This window comes from Meles meles, chromosome 7 (assembly GCF_922984935.1).
Source record: "Meles meles chromosome 7, mMelMel3.1 paternal haplotype, whole genome shotgun sequence".
NCBI classification, from domain to species: Eukaryota; Metazoa; Chordata; class Mammalia; order Carnivora; family Mustelidae; genus Meles; species Meles meles.
The window spans coordinates 139,342,967-139,360,989 of NC_060072.1; the positions used below are offsets into that span (position 1 = coordinate 139,342,967).

The 18,023-nt window shown below is 39.1% G+C and overlaps 1 protein-coding gene across 1 annotated transcript in view; it reads right to left on the reverse strand.

Moving 5' to 3' along the window:
- LOC123946521 (ankyrin repeat domain-containing protein 26-like) overlaps window positions 1-18,023 on the reverse strand; it is a 180,633-nt gene that overhangs the window by 39,912 nt on the left and 122,698 nt on the right. Inside the window, 1 exon segment of the mRNA XM_046011883.1 lies at window positions 6,367-6,519. Coding sequence (XP_045867839.1) covers window positions 6,367-6,519 — 153 coding nt within the window.

The following is an 18,023-nucleotide window of genomic DNA, read 5'->3' on the forward strand; positions in this document are numbered from 1 at the left end:
TCATTTTGCATAATTCTTCTTTCTCTCCCTTCTTTGGCTTCATTGCTTTCCATTAATTTGACTTCTAAGTTGTTAATTTGTTCCTCTGTTTTTTTCCAGCCTGCTGTTCATTTCATTAGGTGTGCTTCTTGTCTCATTTATTCCATTCTTCATCTCTGATTCTTTTTTAACTCTTTTATCTCTGTTGTAAGGGTCTCACTGATGTTGTCCATCCTTTTCTCAAGTCCGGTGAGTATCCCTATGATCACTGCTTTAAATCCTCCATCAGCCATGATATTTACGTCTGTCTCACTTAAATCTCTGGACCCGTGGCCTTATCCTGTTCTCTCATTTGAGACAAATTCCTCTGTTTTCTCATTTTATCTAAGTGTCTACCAGCTTCTCTGTGTTAGAAAAGCCAGTTACATCATCTGCTCCCAAAAGTAATGGACTTATGTAAAAAGACATCATGTAGTGCCCAGGGTCTCGTGCTTAGGGGAGTATCTAGTGTGTGCTGCATGCACTCTGCTGTTGTGTTCTGGCTGCTCTATCCTTCAGGCCAGATATCTGCAGAGGCTCTCCCTAAGCGCTGTGGGCAGTGTTTGGTACCTGGCCTGAAGGTAGCAACTTTGAACTAGGTGTGCTCTGGTGTGCTTGTGAAATGAGACCTGTCACCACCTCCACTGGAACTGAGGCCCTCCCGAATCTGGTCAGATGTGGTGTGGGCAGGGGCTTGTGCTGATTTTCTGGGGGAAAGGCCTGCTGTGGTGGAACTGAGGCAAGAATGATTGAGCAGGGCAGTTCCACTGGAGTGCAAAGCGAGGGTGCTCGGTGTAAGCAGATTAGGCAGCCAGTGTCCGAGCTGCACTGCTTCCCACAGATGGCTCTCTGCTTGTGCTGAGAGGCAGTGGAGGGAAATGGCCTTTGTTCCCATAGAGGGGTCTCTGTGAACACTGCCTCTCAGGGAAATGCTCTGAGAAGAGTAATTTCCCTACTGTATGCCCCAGACAGCATTCAGATCACTGTTTCCATGCTGTATGTTCCCGGGTTGTTTGCCTGCCTTCTCTCCAAGAGCAGCACAGCGCCCTACAGGCTCTATCCCAGCCAAGCCCAGTGACCTTTATAAGTCCAGGTTTTAAGTCCCCCTGGTTGTAAGAACTCATGAAATTAAGCTCCTTTCACTTTCCAGTGTAGCCAGTGGCTACAGGGAAATGTTCTCTTTGTGCAGTCCCATGTCTCGCTCCTGCCCTTCTCCATGACCAAGACTCCCTTCTCCTCTGCAGCAGCCAGGACCTGTTTCTCTCCTTAACGACATCTCTGTACTTCCTACCTTCTTTGATGTGGCCTCTTCTCTCTATTAGTGGACTTTGTTCTCTTAGTCTTCAGGGATTAGGTGAACCTAGGCTCCTCTTACTCTGCCACCGTCTTCCTTTCTCTTAAGATATTTTTCTAAGATTCCCTTCAATTACAAATTATTACAACTGGCAGGAACGCCTTTTCAGAATTTCCCCTCAAGCTAGGGGAAAAGAAAAACTTGCAAGCAGAGAGACAATGTGATTTGAAGTATAATAGCTGAAAAATTAGAAATAGTTTAATAACCAAAATCTGACCTTTTACCTGATCTCCATTAACTGAAATTCTTAAAGAAATAGGCAGCTTTGAGTATTTTTTAATCAATCTAATACTCAATCTTTATTCTGTTTTCATCAGTGAGGAAATAAAGAGAACATTATGGAATCATTTTTAATCTTTTCATTAGAAAACCAAATGTACTATCCTTTGGCATTCTTTAAATTGAATATAACCTTCTCCTTTATCTTACTCCAAGCTTGTTTATGTGGGCAGATAAGTAAGACCACCTCGTCTTTACGTTGTGCCACAAAGCTTTCCCATATCATACAAACAGGCTTTGAAATTTTTTTTTTTTTTTTGGAACTTAAACTGATTATCTACTACTTGTCTCTGATAACTCCATTAAATAAAACCTGATAATTTACAGCTGTATTCTGGAAATAATGTAATAAATGTTTATTCCATTAATTATGTATTGAGCTATTGAAGTACATATCTTTCTATTTAAACTAAAAGAAGATGGATAAAGACAACTGAGTTTTCTGAGAATGTAGGATCTGTGCCAAGAATAGGATCAACACGAGTGCTATACACAAGAACCAGGTCAAAAGAGTATCGAATTGTGAGTTGCAATTTTGGATTAGCAAGATTTCAAAACAGGAAAGCTGAAGGCCCAGAGTTCAACTTTTCCGTCCTAGATGGTGAAATTTACGGATGAGTCTACACTTTATAACAAGTTCATAAAACATAATGAAGTAAATAGTAGACAGCAGATCCTACAACCAAGATCTGATGAAAATGGATATGCGAGGCACTGAGTGAGAGACTAGAGATATGAATGGAGAAAAGAAATAGGACTCTAGCTTTTTGAGCCTAATTTCTCATTGGATCAGGGAGTCAGCAAGGCATAAGTTGGTAAAAGTCTCCTTTTTAAGAAGCAAAAAATGTCTACAGGAGTAAGGTTAAGCTCTACTACAGTGACTTTTATTATTACATAAGTGAGTGGTAATTCACCAGAGGACTAGGGAAGATGTCTCATAAAATTTGATTGGACAGTGACATAAGGATAGACATATAGATCAATGTATTAGAACTGACAATCTAAAAAGAAAATGCTACATTATGGTGAACTGACGTATAACGAGGGTATAAAAAAATTAAATGGAATAAGAATAGTCTTTTTAACAAATGGTACTAGGACAAATGGATATCCACATGCAAAGTAATAAAATTAGACCTCTACCTCATGGCATATATACAAAATTTACTCAAAACATAAGAGGTAAAACTATAAAACTCTTAGAAAAAAAACATAGGTGTATCATTTGTGACTGGATTTGGCAACAGTTTCTTAGATATGACACCAAAAGACAAAAAAAGATTAAGTATACTTCATCAAAATTAAACACGTCTTTGCTTCAAACATCACCATCAATAAAGCGAAAAGTCAAGCTACTGAATAAGAGAAAAGATTTGAAAATCTTATATCTGATAAGGGATCTGTATTTAGGATACGCAAATAACTCTTACAATAATGAAAAGACAATCCAATAAAGAAATGGACAAAATAATTGATTCGGTCTTTAAGGAAGATATAGAAATGGATAATAACACACGTAAAAAGATGAGATGCTCAACTCAACATAATTAAATTTTTGTGGGTTTTTTTTTTTTTACATTTAATTTGTTTATTTGACAGACAGAGAGAACACAAGCAGGGGGAGCTGCAGAGGGAGAGGGAGAAGCAGGCCCTCTGCTGAGCAGGGAGCCTAATGCAAGGCTTGATGCTGGAGGCATCACAATTCCAGACTTCAAGCTCTATGACAAAGCTGTCATCATCAAGACAGTGTAGTACTGGCACAAAAACAGACACATAGATCAATGAAACAGAATAGAGAGCCCAGAAAGGGACCCTCAAGTCTATGGTCAACTGATCTTCAACAAAGCAGGAAAGAATGCCCAATGGAAAAAAGACAGTCTCTTCAACAAATGGTGCCATGGGCGCCTGGGTGGCTCAGTGGGTTAAAGCCTCTGCCTTCGGCTTGGGTCATGATTCCAGGGTCCTGGGATCGAGCCCCACATCGGGCTCTCTGCTCAGCAGGAAGCCTGCTTCCTCCTCTCTTCTCTCCCTGCCTGCCTCTCTGACTACTTGTAATCTCTGTCTATCAAATAAATAAATAAAATCTTAAAAAAAAAAAACAAATGGTGCCGGGAAAATTGAACAGCCACAAGCAGAAGAATGAAACTGGACCATCTCCTTATACCACACCCAAAAAATAGACTCCAAATGGATGAAGGACCTCAATGTGAGAGACAGGAATCCATCATAATCCTTCAGGAGAACACAGACGGCAACCTCTTTGACCTCAGTCGCAAGAACTTCTTCCTAGAAACATCCCCAAAAGCAAGGGGCGCAAGGGCAAAAAATGAACTATCGGGACTTCGTCAAGAGCAAAAGCTTTTGCACAGCAAAGGAAACAGTTAACACAACCAAAAGACAACTGACAAAATGGGAGACGATATTTGCAAATGACATATCAGATATAGGGCTAGTATCCAAAATCTATAAAGAACTTATCATACTCAACACTTAAAGAACAAATAATCCAATCAGGAAATGGGCAGAGGACAGGAACAGACATTTCTGCAAAGAAGACACCCAAATGGCCAACAGACAGATGAAAAAGTGCTCAACATCACTTGGCACCAAGGAAATACAAATCAAAACTATACTGAGATACCATCTCACACTAGTCAGAATGGCTAAAATTAACAAGTCAGGAAACATCAGGTGTTGGCAAGGATGTGAAGAAAAGGGAACCCTCCTACACTGTTGGTGGGAATGTAAGCTGGTGCAGCCACTCTGGAAAACAGCATGGAGGTTCCTCAAGAAATTGAAAATAGAGCTACCTTATGACCCAGCAACCACATTACTGAGTATTTACCCTAAAGATACAAATGTAGGTATCCAAAGGGGCACGTGTACCCGAATGTTTATAGCAGCAATGTCCACAATAGCCAAACGATGGAAAGAACCTAGATGTCCATCAACAGATGAATGAATAAAGAAGATGTGGTATATATACACAATGGACTACTATGCAGCCATCAAAAGAAACGAAATCTTGCCATTTGCAATGATGTGTGGATGGAACTAAAGGGAGGGTATTATGCTGAGTGAGACAAGTCAATCAGAGAAAGACAATTATGATATGCGCTCTCTGATATGAGGAATTTGAGAGGCAACATGGGGGTTTGGGGGAGTAGGGAAGGAAAAATTGAAACAAGATGGGACTGGGGAGGGAGACAAACTCTTAATCTCAGGAAACAAACTGAGGGTTGCTGGAGCGGGGGAGGTGCAAGGGATGGGGTGTCTGGGTGATGAACATGGGGAGGGTATATGCTATGCTGAGGGCTGTGAATTCTTGAAGACCGATGAATCACAGACCTGTACCCCTGAAACAAATAATACATTATATGTTAATTTAAAAAAAAAAAAAAGACTGAGAGATGGTGAAATCAACCCAATTAACTGAGAGGATACAAATGTGATGGCAGGGAAATAAAAACAGATGTCTAGACAAGAACTAAATGAACGTTCACAGCAGCATTGTTAATGGCCAAAAAGTGGAAACAACCCAAAGGTGCATCAAATGATGAATGATCAAGGGTTTTAGCCCCCAGTGGAGTACTGTTTGATAATAAGGAATGAAGCACTGATATATGCTATGACACAGATGAACCCCAAAAACATTAAGCGAAGGAAGCTAGTCGCAAAGGACCACACACTGTGTGATTCCTATACATAAGAAATATTCAGAATGGGCAACTCTACAGAGGCGGGAAGTAGACTGGTGGTTGCCTGAGCCTGGGGGCAACGATTAAGGGTTTCTTTTCAGGGTCATTAAAATGTTCTACTTGATGGCAGTAATGGTTGCTCAACTCTATCAATATACTCAGAAACATTGAACTACACATATTAAATGGGTGAATTGTATGGAATGTGTATTCTATCTCAATAAAGCTTTAAAAAAAATCCAATGGCAACACCTAGATAATTTTCTTAATTCTCTCTTTTGGGTGTATACATGATCTAAATATTTCTGTGCATTTATTATATATTGAAGAGGAAAAGAAAACAAAGGAAATGTCTAAGTTCAACTGGTTTGGGAAATCACTTTTCTATACAAGTTATCCTGAAATCAGTACAGATTCTGTATCCATTCAAAAGAGTGGAGATGAAAAATAAGACAAGTTTCTGGAACATTCTATTAAACATTATCTTCTGCTTTTACACGGCTTAGCTCATCACGATAACAGAGATATCATTAAAAAACATTGTTTAGCGCACCTGGGTGGCTCAGTTGGTTAAGCATCCAACTGGGGATTTTAGCTCAGGTCATGATCTTATGGGTCATGGAATCAAGCCAGCATGGGGCTCTTTCTGGGAAGGGGTCTGTTTGAAATTCTCTCCATCTCCCTCTGCCTCTCCGACCCCCACCCCCACCACAAATAAATAAATAAGTCTTTTAGAAAAATTATTTAGTAGGAAAAAAGTCCCAATTTCTGTGAGGAATGACGTGTAAGTTTCAACTTTCCTAAGGGTAACTACTATAAGAGAAAAATGTATAACACAAATAACAGAATGAGAGTCAAAGTTTAAGAAATAAGTACATTGTGGGGATACTAAAATTATATTAAATTAATTATAATGAAAATACAGAAGGAAGTGGTCCATGGAAATAAGCATCCTAAAACACTTCATATTATTTAACCAACTACAGATTAACTTGACATGTGACATTTCATACATACCTGATTCCTACTCTGAGCCAGTTTTTTCTTTAAGTCCTGTACCTCATCTTCTAAATTCGTACGACAACGTGATGTCTCCTCCAGTGAAGCCTCTGACATAGATAGTTTTTTTAGGGTATCGGCCAGTTCTTCTTGAAGTTGTCTCACAGCGACCTAATAAGACATTTCTGTTACTGGTTTTATAAATCATCTTACTATTAAATTATGTTAACAACATATAACTTTAACCTATGTACTCGGAAAATTTCAGTACAAACATCAGTTCATCTCCTTTTCCTATCATGTACACATTATGGCTGTTTAATGAATTTGGTTAAAGACACAAAAAGATGTTATCCTGCCTAGTCAGTATTATGTTACTGAGATAATTAGTTCAGCCCCACTATCCATTCCTTGTGGATGAATTTTCGCAAAGCTTCCCAATCGACTGAAGTCTCAAGAACAAATGGGTATATAGGTGGGACTAACACTGGTAAATTCTACCGTATGAAATGTTTTCCCTCTTCTTTATTAGAGGCTTCAGTTAATGTCAGAGTTCCTCACATGTTCAATCCTCTGCTCAAACCCTTTTAACAGATAACTATCTCAGAACATAAGTGAAGTCATTCTAATGGCCTTCAAGACCCTAGATGACCTGGCTTTCACCTCTCCCCCTGACCTCCATTCCTGCTACACAAGAATCCTGCCACCCCTCATTAATCTGAAAATGGAGATCCAATGCCCAATTAATAAATTACAGAGCTACAATTCTCCTTGTGTTGGACAAACTTATGCCCAAATGATAGTAATTGAGCTTTGAAATGAGCAAATTATTTGTAAAATTGCTTAAAAAATTATAAATAGCAGTGGGAAGATTAAATCAAATATAGTTTTGCTAAAGCTCATCACAGTTGTCCCAAATTATGATTTAATGAAAAGTAAGGGCCTTCAAAGGATTAAAAGGTCATAAGAATACATGATTTCAGACTAAAAATTCAAATTTATATAAATAGGAATAAAATTATGCCAGCCTAAAATGTATATAAAGCTACCATGTATAGTTTGTATAAATGTATAAATGTTTCAAAGTATATATGTATATGTATATATACATATATTTATGCTTATATATATATATATATATACTTATACTTATGTATATATGTATAAAAAGTACTGAGATACTGTACATCCTAGGATAACATCCTAGCCCAAAGCCAGCCTCAATAGCCCAACATGTGCATGAACGAGGTTTTAGAAGATTCTAGTTCCCAGCTTCCAGTCATCCCAGGTGATGCCAAATGAAGAAGAAATGAGTTGGCCTTACTCAGCCTTGTCCAAAGATTTGTGAACAAGATAAATGCTGTTTTGAGCCACTAGGTTATGAGATGGTTTATTATACAGCAATAAATAACTGAAACAGACACTGATATTAAAATGGGATGCTGCCATTAAAAATAACCCAAAAAACTAAAACTAAACCTTCTTTGAACCAGGTGGTGGGTGGAACCTGAAAGAAAACTAAGAGTGAGAAGCAGAGAAGAGTAAGAATGAAAACCAAAAGGGCTTCCAATGACTGTTTGCGGAAACCTGACGGCCCTTGAAGAGGCTTACAGCAAAGGCTTCTAGACAAGTGAAGAAAATGACACTAGAGGGAAAAGGAACTCGTGCCACAAACCACTTGAAAGTAAAACTGACAGGAGAGAGAAGCTAAAGAAAGACTATTCAATATGAAGGAACCAGGACTTACTGGGTTCATCTACCTGTTCCTCATTTACAGCCTCTCCACATGCTGTATTGTCAAATAACGCTAAAATAAAGAAATGGCTTCTGAGATAAAAGCAAATCCTGGAAGACACGGCCTATGGGTGAAGCCAAAACTATAAACCCTTTATTAAGACTTGAGAAGGATTTAAGATGTGCCTCAAATTTCTTTAAGGATCTTAAGAGTATGAGAATTTGAAAGGCATTGTCAAATGAGAGCTGCACAGGAAACCTGAGGTGAAAAGCTTATCTCAAAAAGACCCAGGAGAATGGCTTTTCTAATGGCATGAAATCCAATCATATTCACGGAAAACTCAAAAAACGAAGAGAATTATAGTAGCAAAAACAGTGTTTGCGAGCTTGGACTAAAAGAGACCAAGATAGTACAAACTAAAAATAGGCCATTGAGTCTTAGAAGTCCCACCAGGAGGAAGCAGGCTGAAAAAGCAGCTACAAACACAGGTCATTCCTTAGGAAAAGGACAGAACCAAGAGCTCAAAGAGTAAAGCAAACAGCCATGGAGAAGCATTCGGGTGGTTAGGACCAAGTCCTAACTGAAGAACTGACAGCATGCTTCAGGGTGTGTTTCAAAACTGCTATGGACTAGTGTGCCTCCCATCTGCTTTCAATGGGAGAGTCCTCAGCAGGTTACCAGAGTGTTCCATTCTGAGTGGTAGAGAACTGTCTTCCTTAATTCACAAGGGTTCACTTGCACTCAAGGGACTATACTTCAGGCACCTTATCCCTGCTGTACCTGACTAAGATGATAAGATGTTGGACTCAGGCCTAAACCCAGTGCCAGGAGAACTGAGATTTATGGGAGGTATGGTGGGGAGGTGAGTGTATTTTTCATGTGGGAGGAATATAAAAAATTGTGGCTAGTGGGTAAATCACGCTGCTTTTTAAATGTGTGCATAGGTTTTTGTGTTTTCTTTTTACCTATTTTTAATTAACTTATTTATTTTTTCAACGTAACAGTATTCATTGTTTTTGCACAACACCCAGTGCTCCATGCAATACGTGCCCTCCCTATTATCCACCACCTGGTTCCCCCAACCTCCCACCCCTGCCCCTTCAAAACCCTCAGGTTGTTTTTCAGAGTCCATTGTCGCCTATGGTTCGCCTCCCCTTCCAATTTCCCTCAACTTCCTTCTCCTCTCCATCTCCCAAGGTCCTCCATGTTATTTGTTATGCTCCACAAATAAGTGAAATCATATGATACTTGACTCTCTCTGCTTGACCTATTTCACTCAGCATAATCACTTCCAGTCCCGTCCATGTTGCTCCAAAAGTTGGGTATTCATCTGTCCTTTTTTTTCTTTTTAATAAACATATAATGTATTTTTATCCTCAGGGGTACAGGTCTGTGAATCACCAGGTTTACACACTTCACAGCACTCACGATAGCACATACCCTCCCCAATGTCCATAACCCCCTCCCCCTCTCCCAACCCCACCTCCCCCCAGCAACCCCCAACATGGGGGGTTAGGGGGATAGGAGAAGAATAAATGAAACAAGATGGGATTGGGAGGGAGAAAAACCATAAATGACTCTTAATCTCATAGGTTTTACATATTCATTCCATTAAAAAAAAAAAAAAAAAGACCATGGGCCTATCTTAGTGACTTTCTCCTAACACAATATGGTGAATTGTGAGCATCACAATGTGTATTCCAAGGCTAGGTTGCAAAAGACAATAGAGCTTCTGCCTTGCTCTGCAGCTCAGGCAGCTTTGTTGGAATTGAGCCCCCCATCTTGTAAGAAAGTTCAGGCCACAAAGAGTCCAGGTGTGCCTTCAGTGTTTCGGGTGTTTCGGGTGCCTGCCCCAACGATAGCCCTAGGCAATAGCCAGCATCAACACCACCAGATGTGAGTGAACAAATCTTCAAACAGGTCCAGCCCCAAGCCTTTCAGCTGCCCCACCTGAAGCTAGGGGAAGAGAAACAAGCTGTCCTGGCCACGCTTTTCCTAACAGTAGATTTGTCAACAAAATAAATGTTATTTATTTAAGCCACTAAACGTTGGGGAGTTCGTTAAGAAAAAACAAACAGATAGAAAAACGGATGACAAGAAGAGTTAATAAGATACATAATTTATACAGTAGAAACTAGTCTCCATTAAAGTGGGAAGTAATAAATGTTAAGATTAATTTTTTTTAATTTTTTAAAATTTATTCATTTGGGAGAGATATGGAGAGACAGAGCACAAGCAGGGGGAGAGGCAGAGGAGAGGGAGAAGCAGACTCCCTGCTGAGCTGGGAGCCTGACATGGGACTCGATCCCAGGACCTGGAGATCATGACCTGAGCCGAAGGCAGACATTTAACCATCTGAGCCACCCAGGTGCTCCTAAGCTTAATTTAATAATGACAAACAGTGCTAATCAGAAGAAGCCCATAACCAGAAGCAAGATCTAAGAGGTTTTTCTTTCCGTTTTCCCCCATTTAGGATGTCATTACCTGTGCATTTTTTATATATGACCTTTATTATGTTGAAGTATGTTCCTTCTAAACCTACTGTGTTGAGGGGTTTTGTTTGTTTGTTTGTTTGTTTAAGATTTTATTTACTTATTTGACAGAGATCACAAGTAGGCAGAGAGGCAGGCAGAGAGAGAAAGGAAGAAGCAGGCTCCCTGCATAGCAGAGAGCCCGATGTGGGGCTCGATCTCAGGACCCTGGGATCATGACCTGAACTGAAGGCAGAGGCTTTAACCCACTGAGCCACCCAGGCGCCCCTGTTGAGGGTTTTTATCATGAATTGATGTTTTACTTTGTTATCATGAATAGATGTTGCACTTTGTCAAATGCTATTTTTTTTAAAAGATTTTATTTATTTATTTGACAGACAGAGATCACAAGTAGGCAGAGAGGCAGGCAGAGAGGTGGGGGGGAAGCGGGCTCCCTGCCGAGCAGGGAGCCCGATGTGGGGCTTGATCCCAGGACCCTGAGATCATGACCTGAGCCAAAGGCAGAGGATTTAACCCACTGAGCCACCCAGGTGCCCCTCAAATGTTTTTTCTACATCTTTTGAAATGATCAGATGATTCTTCTCCTTTTATTAATTTAGTGTATCACAATGATTGATTTGCTGATATTAAAACACCCCCATAACCTAGGAATAAATCCCATTTGATCATCGTGATGATTTTTTTAATGTATTGTTGGATTCCGTTTGCGAGTATTTTGTTGAGGATTTTTGCGTCCATGTTCACCAAAGAGATTGGCTTAGAGTTCTTTTTGGGGTGTCTTTGTCTCATTTTGGTATCAGGGTAATACTGGCCTCATAGAATGAATTTGGAGTTTTTCCTTCCTTTTCTGTTTTTTTGAATAGTTTGAGAATAGATACTAACTCTTCCTTTAAATGCTCGGTAGAATTTGCCTCTGGTCCTGGACTTGTGTTTGTTCATAGTTTTTGGATTAATGATTCAATTTTTTTGCTGGTTTTCAGTCTGTTCAAATTTTCTATTCTTGTTTCAGTTCTGGTAATTTATATGTTTCTAGGAATTTGTCCATTTCTTCTACATTGTCCACATTGCTGGCATATAGTTGTTCATGATATCCTTTTATAATTGTCTGCATTTCTGTGGTGTTGGTTGTTATTTCTCCTCTCTCATCTGTGATATTATTTGGGTCCTTCTTCTCTTCTTTCTGATAGCTCTGGCTAAAGCTTTATCGGTTTTATTCATTTTTTCAAAGAACCAGCTCCTGGTTTCATTGATCTCTTCTATTTTTGTCTTTTTAAAGTTTCTATAGTGTTTTCTTCTGCTCTAATTTTTAAAAAAAAAAAATTTATTTGAGAGAAAGAGAAAGTGGGGAGAGGGTCAAATGGAGAGGGAATGAGAGAATCCTCAAGTAGACTCCCCACTAAGTACAGAGCCAAAAGCAGGGCTCAATCCCAGGACTCTGAGATCACGACCTGAGCTGAAATCAAGAGTCTGCTGCTTAACCAACTGAGCTACCCACTACTACTACTGCTCTAATTTTTATTATCTCCGTCCTTCTGCTGACTTCAGGCTTCATTTCTTGTTCTTTTTCTAGCTTCTTTAGGTGAAGGTTAGGCTGTTTTTAGATTTTTCTTCTTTCTTGACGTAGGCCTGTATTGCTATATACTTCCGTCTTAGAACCATATTTACTGTATCTCAAAAGTTTGGGCAATTGTGTTTTCATTTTCATTTGCTTCCATGTATTTTTTAAAAATTTATTCTTTTATTTCCTTTTGGTCCATTCATTGTTTAGTAGAATGTTACTTAACCCACATGTATTTGTGGTCTTTCAGAGTGTTTCCTGTGGCTGACTTCTAATTTAATAGTATTGTGATCAGAAAAGGTGCATGGTATGACTTCAGTCTTCTTGTATTTATTAAGACCGGTGTTGTGGGGATTATGGAGGGCACATATTGCATGGAGCACTGGGTGTGGTGCATAAACAATGAAGTTGGGAACACTGAAAAAAAAAATAAAGTTAAATTTTAAAAAAAGACTTATTTTGTGGCCTAATATGTGATCTATTCTACAGAATGTTCCAGAATGTGGATTCTGTTGTTTAAGGATGGAATATTTTGAATATATCTCTTTAGTCCATCTAGTCCAGTGCATCATATAAAGCCACCGTTTCCTTGTTGAATTTCTGATCTGTCCATTGATGTAAGTGGTGTGTGAAAGTACGCAACTATTGGTTATTTCTATTCCTTCCTAAAATATCTGAATTGTACATTGTCTTCATGGATACCTTTGCAATTAGGAATAAAAGCAATGAATTTCATTTAAAACATATATAATAAAATTAAAGGGCCCTAGTATTATTGTATTATTATCAATTAGTTCTTTTATGTTAGTCATTAATTGTTTTATGTACTTGGGTGATCCCATGTTGGGTGCATAAATATTTACAATTCATAGCTCTTCTTCCTGTCAGACTGTCCTCTTTATTATGATATAGTGCTCTTGTCTCTTACTACAGTCTTTCTTTTAGACTCTCTTTTGTCCAATTTAAGTCTTACTATTCTGACTTTCTTCTGATATCCATTTGCAGGATACATGTTTTTTCCATCCCCTGACTTCCAATCTGCAAGTGTCCTTATGACAAAAATAAAACTCTTGCAAGCAGCTTATACATGGGTCTTGTTTCTTCTTCTCCTTCTCCTTCTCCTTCTCCTTCTCCTTCTTCTTTAATCCACTCTGACATCCTGTGTCTTTTGATTGGAGCACTTACCCCATTTATATCCAAAGTAATTATCGATAGATATGTATTTGTCATTTTACTACTTGCTTTGTGGTTGTTTCTGGAGATTTTCTCTGATCATTTTTTGTGTCTTCGATGTTTTACTGGTTTTAGTGATATATTTGGATTTCTTTCTCCTCTTTGAGTGTTTATCAGTGGTTTTGATTTCTTTTTAGAGAGGGCACAAGTGGAGTGGGGAGAGGGAAAGAGAATCTTAAGCAGACTCCATGGCCGGAATAGAGTGCAGTGCAGGGATCAATCTCACAACCCTGAGATTATGACCTGAGCTGAAATCAAGTCAGATGCTTAACCAACTAAGCCACCCAGGCACCACTATTAGTGGTTTCTGATATGTAATTTGTATATAACCACTTCTGCATATAGCCGTCTATATTAAGCTGCTGGTCTTTCAGTTTGAGCCCATTCTTTTCTCTTCTCCCCATGATTTAGGTAAGGTATTATATTTTATATCCTTCTTTCCTGAGTTCCTTATTTTTTATATAAATGTTCATTTTTTGCTACTTTTGTGTTTCCTGCCTTATACTGTCACATTTGGTCTCTTCTTTCCACTCAAAGAGTCCCCTTTAATAGTTCTTGTGGCAGTCACAAACTCCTTTAGTTTTTAATCCGGGAAACTCTATATCTCCTATTCTGAGTAATAGGCTTGCTGGATAGAGTATTTTTGGCTACAGATTTTTCCCATTCACCACATTGAATAGATAATACCACTCCCTTCTGGCTTGCAAAGTTTCTGCTGAAAAACTTCCTGCTAGCCTTAAGGGGTTTCCCCTGGAAGTTACTGACTTGCTTTCCTGCTTTTAAGATGTTTTTTTATCAGTATATTTTGAAAATTCAATTACAGTAGGTCTTGGTGTTGGCCTACTATTGTTGATTTTGATAGTTTTCGGTGTCTCCTGGATCTTGATGTCTGTTGCCTTCCCTAGATTAGGGAAGTTTTCTGCTATTATTTCTAGAAACAAGTTTTCTTACACCTTTTTTCTCCCTTCTTCTACTGGGACTCCTATAACATGAACGTTATTATATTTGATGGAGTCACTGAGTTCCCTAGGTCTGGTCTCATTTTGCATAATTCTTCTTTCTCTCCCTTCTTTGGCTTCATTGCTTTCCATTAATTTGACTTCTAAGTTGTTAATTTGTTCCTCTGTTTTTTTCCAGCCTGCTGTTCATTTCATTAGGTGTGCTTCTTGTCTCATTTATTCCATTCTTCATCTCTGATTCTTTTTTAACTCTTTTATCTCTGTTGTAAGGGTCTCACTGATGTTGTCCATCCTTTTCTCAAGTCCGGTGAGTATCCCTATGATCACTGCTTTAAATCCTCCATCAGCCATGATATTTACGTCTGTCTCACTTAAATCTCTGGACCCGTGGCCTTATCCTGTTCTCTCATTTGAGACAAATTCCTCTGTTTTCTCATTTTATCTAAGTGTCTACCAGCTTCTCTGTGTTAGAAAAGCCAGTTACATCATCTGCTCCCAAAAGTAATGGACTTATGTAAAAAGACATCATGTAGTGCCCAGGGTCTCGTGCTTAGGGGAGTATCTAGTGTGTGCTGCATGCACTCTGCTGTTGTGTTCTGGCTGCTCTATCCTTCAGGCCAGATATCTGCAGAGGCTCTCCCTAAGCGCTGTGGGCAGTGTTTGGTACCTGGCCTGAAGGTAGCAACTTTGAACTAGGTGTGCTCTGGTGTGCTTGTGAAATGAGACCTGTCACCACCTCCACTGGAACTGAGGCCCTCCCGAATCTGGTCAGATGTGGTGTGGGCAGGGGCTTGTGCTGATTTTCTGGGGGAAAGGCCTGCTGTGGTGGAACTGAGGCAAGAATGATTGAGCAGGGCAGTTCCACTGGAGTGCAAAGCGAGGGTGCTCGGTGTAAGCAGATTAGGCAGCCAGTGTCCGAGCTGCACTGCTTCCCACAGATGGCTCTCTGCTTGTGCTGAGAGGCAGTGGAGGGAAATGGCCTTTGTTCCCATAGAGGGGTCTCTGTGAACACTGCCTCTCAGGGAAATGCTCTGAGAAGAGTAATTTCCCTACTGTATGCCCCAGACAGCATTCAGATCACTGTTTCCATGCTGTATGTTCCCGGGTTGTTTGCCTGCCTTCTCTCCAAGAGCAGCACAGCGCCCTACAGGCTCTATCCCAGCCAAGCCCAGTGACCTTTATAAGTCCAGGTTTTAAGTCCCCCTGGTTGTAAGAACTCATGAAATTAGGCTCCTTTCACTTTCCAGTGTAGCCAGTGGCTACAGGGAAATGTTCTCTTTGTGCAGTCCCATGTCTCGCTCCTGCCCTTCTCCATGACCAAGACTCCCTTCTCCTCTGCAGCAGCCAGGACCTGTTTCTCTCCTTAACGACATCTCTGTACTTCCTACCTTCTTTGATGTGGCCTCTTCTCTCTATTAGTGGACTTTGTTCTCTTAGTCTTCAGGGATTAGGTGAACCTAGGCTCCTCTTACTCTGCCACCGTCTTCCTTTCTCTTAAGATATTTTTCTAAGATTCCCTTCAATTACAAATTATTACAACTGGCAGGAACGCCTTTTCAGAATTTCCCCTCAAGCTAGGGGAAAAGAAAAACTTGCAAGCAGAGAGACAATGTGATTTGAAGTATAATAGCTGAAAAATTAGAAATAGTTTAATAACCAAAATCTGACCTTTTACCTGATCTCCATTAACTGAAATTCTTAAAGAAATAGGCAGCTTTGAGTATTTTTTAATCAATCTAATACTCAATCTTTATTCTGTTTTCATCAGTGAGGAAATAAAGAGAACATTATGGAATCATTTTTAATCTTTTCATTAGAAAACCAAATGTACTATCCTTTGGCATTCTTTAAATTGAATATAACCTTCTCCTTTATCTTACTCCAAGCTTGTTTATGTGGGCAGATAAGTAAGACCACCTCGTCTTTACGTTGTGCCACAAAGCTTTCCCATATCATACAAACAGGCTTTGAAATTTTTTTTTTTTTTTTGGAACTTAAACTGATTATCTACTACTTGTCTCTGATAACTCCATTAAATAAAACCTGATAATTTACAGCTGTATTCTGGAAATAATGTAATAAATGTTTATTCCATTAATTATGTATTGAGCTATTAAAGTACATATCTTTCTATTTAAACTAAAAGAAGATGGATAAAGACAACTGAGTTTTCTGAGAATGTAGGATCTGTGCCAAGAATAGGATCAACACGAGTGCTATACACAAGAACCAGGTCAAAAGAGTATCGAATTGTGAGTTGCAATTTTGGATTAGCAAGATTTCAAAACAGGAAAGCTGAAGGCCCAGAGTTCATCTTTTCCGTCCTAGATGGTGAAATTTACGGATGAGTCTACACTTTATAACAAGTTCATAAAACATAATGAAGTAAATAGTAGACAGCAGATCCTACAACCAAGATCTGATGAAAATGGATATGCGAGGCACTGAGTGAGAGACTAGAGATATGAATGGAGAAAAGAAATAGGACTCTAGCTTTTTGAGCCTAATTTCTCATTGGATCAGGGAGTCAGCAAGGCATAAGTTGGTAAAAGTCTCCTTTTTAAGAAGCAAAAAATGTCTACAGGAGTAAGGTTAAGCTCTACTACAGTGACTTTTATTATTACATAAGTGAGTGGTAATTCACCAGAGGACTAGGGAAGATGTCTCATAAAATTTGATTGGACAGTGACATAAGGATAGACATATAGATCAATGTATTAGAACTGACAATCTAAAAAGAAAATGCTACATTATGGTGAACTGACGTATAACGAGGGTATAAAAACATTAAATGGAATAAGAATAGTCTTTTTAACAAATGGTACTAGGACAAATGGATATCCACATGCAAAGTAATAAAATTAGACCTCTACCTCATGGCATATATACAAAATTTACTCAAAACATAAGAGGTAAAACTATAAAACTCTTAGAAAAAAAACATAGGTGTATCATTTGTGACTGGATTTGGCAACAGTTTCTTAGATATGACACCAAAAGACAAAAATGATTAAGTATACTTCATCAAAATTAAACACGTCTTTGCTTCAAACATCACCATCAATAAAGCGAAAAGTCAAGCTACTGAATAAGAGAAAAGATTTGAAAATCTTATATCTGATAAGGGATCTGTATTTAGGATACGCAAATAACTCTTACAATAATGAAAAGACAATCCAATAAAGAAATGGACAAAATAATTGATTCGGTCTTTAAGGAAGATATAGAAATGGATAATAACACACGTAAAAAGATGAGATGCTCAACTCAACATAATTAAATTTTTGTGGGTTTTTTTTTTTTACATTTAATTTGTTTATTTGACAGACAGAGAGAACACAAGCAGGGGGAGCTGCAGAGGGAGAGGGAGAAGCAGGCCCTCTGCTGAGCAGGGAGCCTAATGCAAGGCTTGATGCTGGAGGCATCACAATTCCAGACTTCAAGCTCTATGACAAAGCTGTCATCATCAAGACAGTGTAGTACTGGCACAAAAACAGACACATAGATCAATGAAACAGAATAGAGAGCCCAGAAAGGGACCCTCAAGTCTATGGTCAACTGATCTTCAACAAAGCAGGAAAGAATGCCCAATGGAAAAAAGACAGTCTCTTCAACAAATGGTGCCATGGGCGCCTGGGTGGCTCAGTGGGTTAAAGCCTCTGCCTTCGGCTTGGGTCATGATTCCAGGGTCCTGGGAT